This window comes from Dissoconium aciculare (assembly GCF_010015565.1).
Source record: "Dissoconium aciculare CBS 342.82 unplaced genomic scaffold K489scaffold_24, whole genome shotgun sequence".
In the NCBI taxonomy this organism is placed as follows: domain Eukaryota; kingdom Fungi; phylum Ascomycota; class Dothideomycetes; order Mycosphaerellales; family Dissoconiaceae; genus Dissoconium; species Dissoconium aciculare.
This window is the reverse complement of record NW_022984974.1, coordinates 122,431-124,529: the sequence shown is the minus strand read 5'-3', so window position 1 is coordinate 124,529 and position 2,099 is coordinate 122,431. Positions and strand designations below refer to the sequence as shown.

At 56.6% G+C, this 2,099-nt stretch overlaps 3 protein-coding genes across 3 annotated transcripts; all 3 read left to right on the top strand.

Annotated features, from left to right (window-relative positions):
- Window positions 1-370: 370 nt before the first annotated feature.
- Window positions 371-1,108, top strand: K489DRAFT_328495 (uncharacterized protein; the record flags this gene model as incomplete). Its single annotated transcript, XM_033602061.1, has 1 exon — window positions 371-1,108. A coding segment is annotated over one exon (738 nt), but the record flags the coding sequence as incomplete, so codon positions are not given.
- Window positions 1,109-1,207: 99 nt separating this feature from the next.
- Window positions 1,208-1,753, top strand: K489DRAFT_328461 (uncharacterized protein; the record flags this gene model as incomplete). The annotated part of the gene is made up of 1 exon (XM_033602059.1): window positions 1,208-1,753. The coding sequence occupies one exon, from the start codon at window positions 1,208-1,210 to the stop codon at window positions 1,751-1,753; it is 546 nt and encodes a 181-aa protein (XP_033455031.1).
- A 122-nt stretch (window positions 1,754-1,875) lies between these two features.
- On the top strand, window positions 1,876-2,097 carry K489DRAFT_305224 (uncharacterized protein; the record flags this gene model as incomplete). The annotated part of the gene is made up of 1 exon (XM_033600532.1): window positions 1,876-2,097. A coding segment is annotated over one exon (222 nt), but the record flags the coding sequence as incomplete, so codon positions are not given.
- Between the last annotated feature and the right edge of the window lie 2 nt (window positions 2,098-2,099).

Here is a 2,099-nt window from a genome sequence, read left to right as displayed (position 1 = left end):
TCACGCGCGCTCAGCCCACTTTTGCACACAGCTTTTGAGCCCTTTCGGCGTAATGACAACATCTCTTCTTAGCCTTGTGTTCTGCTTTGACATTATTACACGCGCTGTGCACTAGCAGCTCATCTTCTGCGTGCACTTGTCTTTGACGGATTCATCTCAGAGGTCAAAATATGCCTGAGCAGTTACGGGTGATCCTGGGAGGTCTCGCGTGTGGGCTGCGCCACTATGCAGCTGCAGGCGACTAGAGGGCGGCCGGGATGCGACGCTGCATCGTGAGTATCCGACAGGTCAGGGATGAGATCTTGTCACACGTCTGCTTCTCTCCTAGCAACGCGTTCCAGATGAGCAGTATTGCAACTAGACTCGCAACATGCGGCTCCTCAACGTCGACACGTTCAGTTTTACGGAGTACTTCGGGACGATTCCCCCGCCTTATGCGATCGCATCGCATCGCTGGACGGCGGGCGCCGAGGCGATGTGGGAGGATGTCTACGAGACGAAGAGGACGGACACAGCGGGATATCGCAAGGTGCAAGGGTTTGTAGCATACATGAGGACACACCTGCCGCTGGTGAAGTGGTTGTGGGTCGACACGTGCTGTATCAAGCAGCACGCCGATCGCGAGCTGTCGGAAGCGATCAACTCGATGTTCCAGTGGTATCGCAACGCGGAGGTGTGTCTAGCATACTTGGAGGATGTTCCCACTGTGAGCGATATGGCGACCTTCGAGCAGAGCGTATGGTTTCGGCGCGGGTGGACGCTGCAAGAGCTGCTGGCGCCGGGCGTTGTGATCTTTCTCTCGAACGACTGGAATGTGATCGGCCACAAGGGCAATAACGGCCGCGGGCGAAGCGGAATGTCGATACAGACTGGCCCATCGCTGGAAGACGTGATTTCGCGTGCGACTGCTATTCCACTGGCGATTTTACACGATTACCGAGCAGGCGACAACCTGACCGCCGGAGAGAAGATGAAATGGACAGATGGCAGGGAGACGATGCGGGCAGAGGATCTGTCGTATTGTCTGCTTGGCATCATGGGAGTTAGCATGAACATCCGTTACGGCGACGGCGCAAGTAAGACAAGAGAGCGACTGCTACATAAAATTGCAAAGCGCAAAGGTGAAGCAGTACCTGGCGAGTTCTCCGTGCCTTTCAGCCTACAAGGCATCCCGGCGACGGATCATTTTGTGCCTCGCAAGCTCGAGATGCAGCGCATCAGCGAGTTTTTCGCAGCGACATCGATACAGTCGGCGCAGCAGCGGACATTTGTAGTATACGGAACGGGCGGGATGGGCAAGACGCAGCTGTGCGCCAAGTTCGCAAAGACGAACGCAGAGCGGTTCAGCGCGGTGATCTGGCTGGATGGATCGTCCAAAGATGCTCTCCAACGATCGATGGCCGGCGCAGGCCTGCGGCTGTTGAAGCGCACCCGAGAAGTGCTGGCGCCGATGGACGTCGCACAGGCAGACGACGACGTGCGGCAATGGCTGTCGCTGCCGGGCAACACGAACTGGCTGATGGTGATCGACAACATCGACCGCGACTGGCAAGGCAGAATAAAGGACGATCAGGCATACGACTATCATGAGTTCTTACCGCACGCCGACCACGGGAACATCTTGATCACGACACGTCTTCAGCGGCTGCAGCTACCAAAGGCCAGCCTTCATTTAGATGTCGCCGACGATGAGCTGGCGACAGAGATGGTCGAGACACGCGCAAACAAAGCGGTAACGAGTAGGTGTATGTGATACCACCGCAAGGCGAATACAATTGCTGACATACAGAAACAAAAACAGACATCGAGCAACTCCTGCCCAAGCTCGGCGGTCTCCCGCTTGCCCTCGCCCAAGCAGGGGCCTATCTAGGCACGACCGGGATGAGTGTCGCAGACTATCTCGAGCATTACGACGCGACGTGGACGGCGTTGATGCAGAATCAAGATCAGTGTCCACTGCAGGAATACGGCGAACGGAGCGTGCTTACGACGTGGACGATCTCGTACGAACAGGTGAAAAGTAGGGACCCACTCGCAGCGCAGCTGCTTGATCTATGGGCGTTCCTCTATCATGGCGACGTCTGGGCGGAGCTGGTATT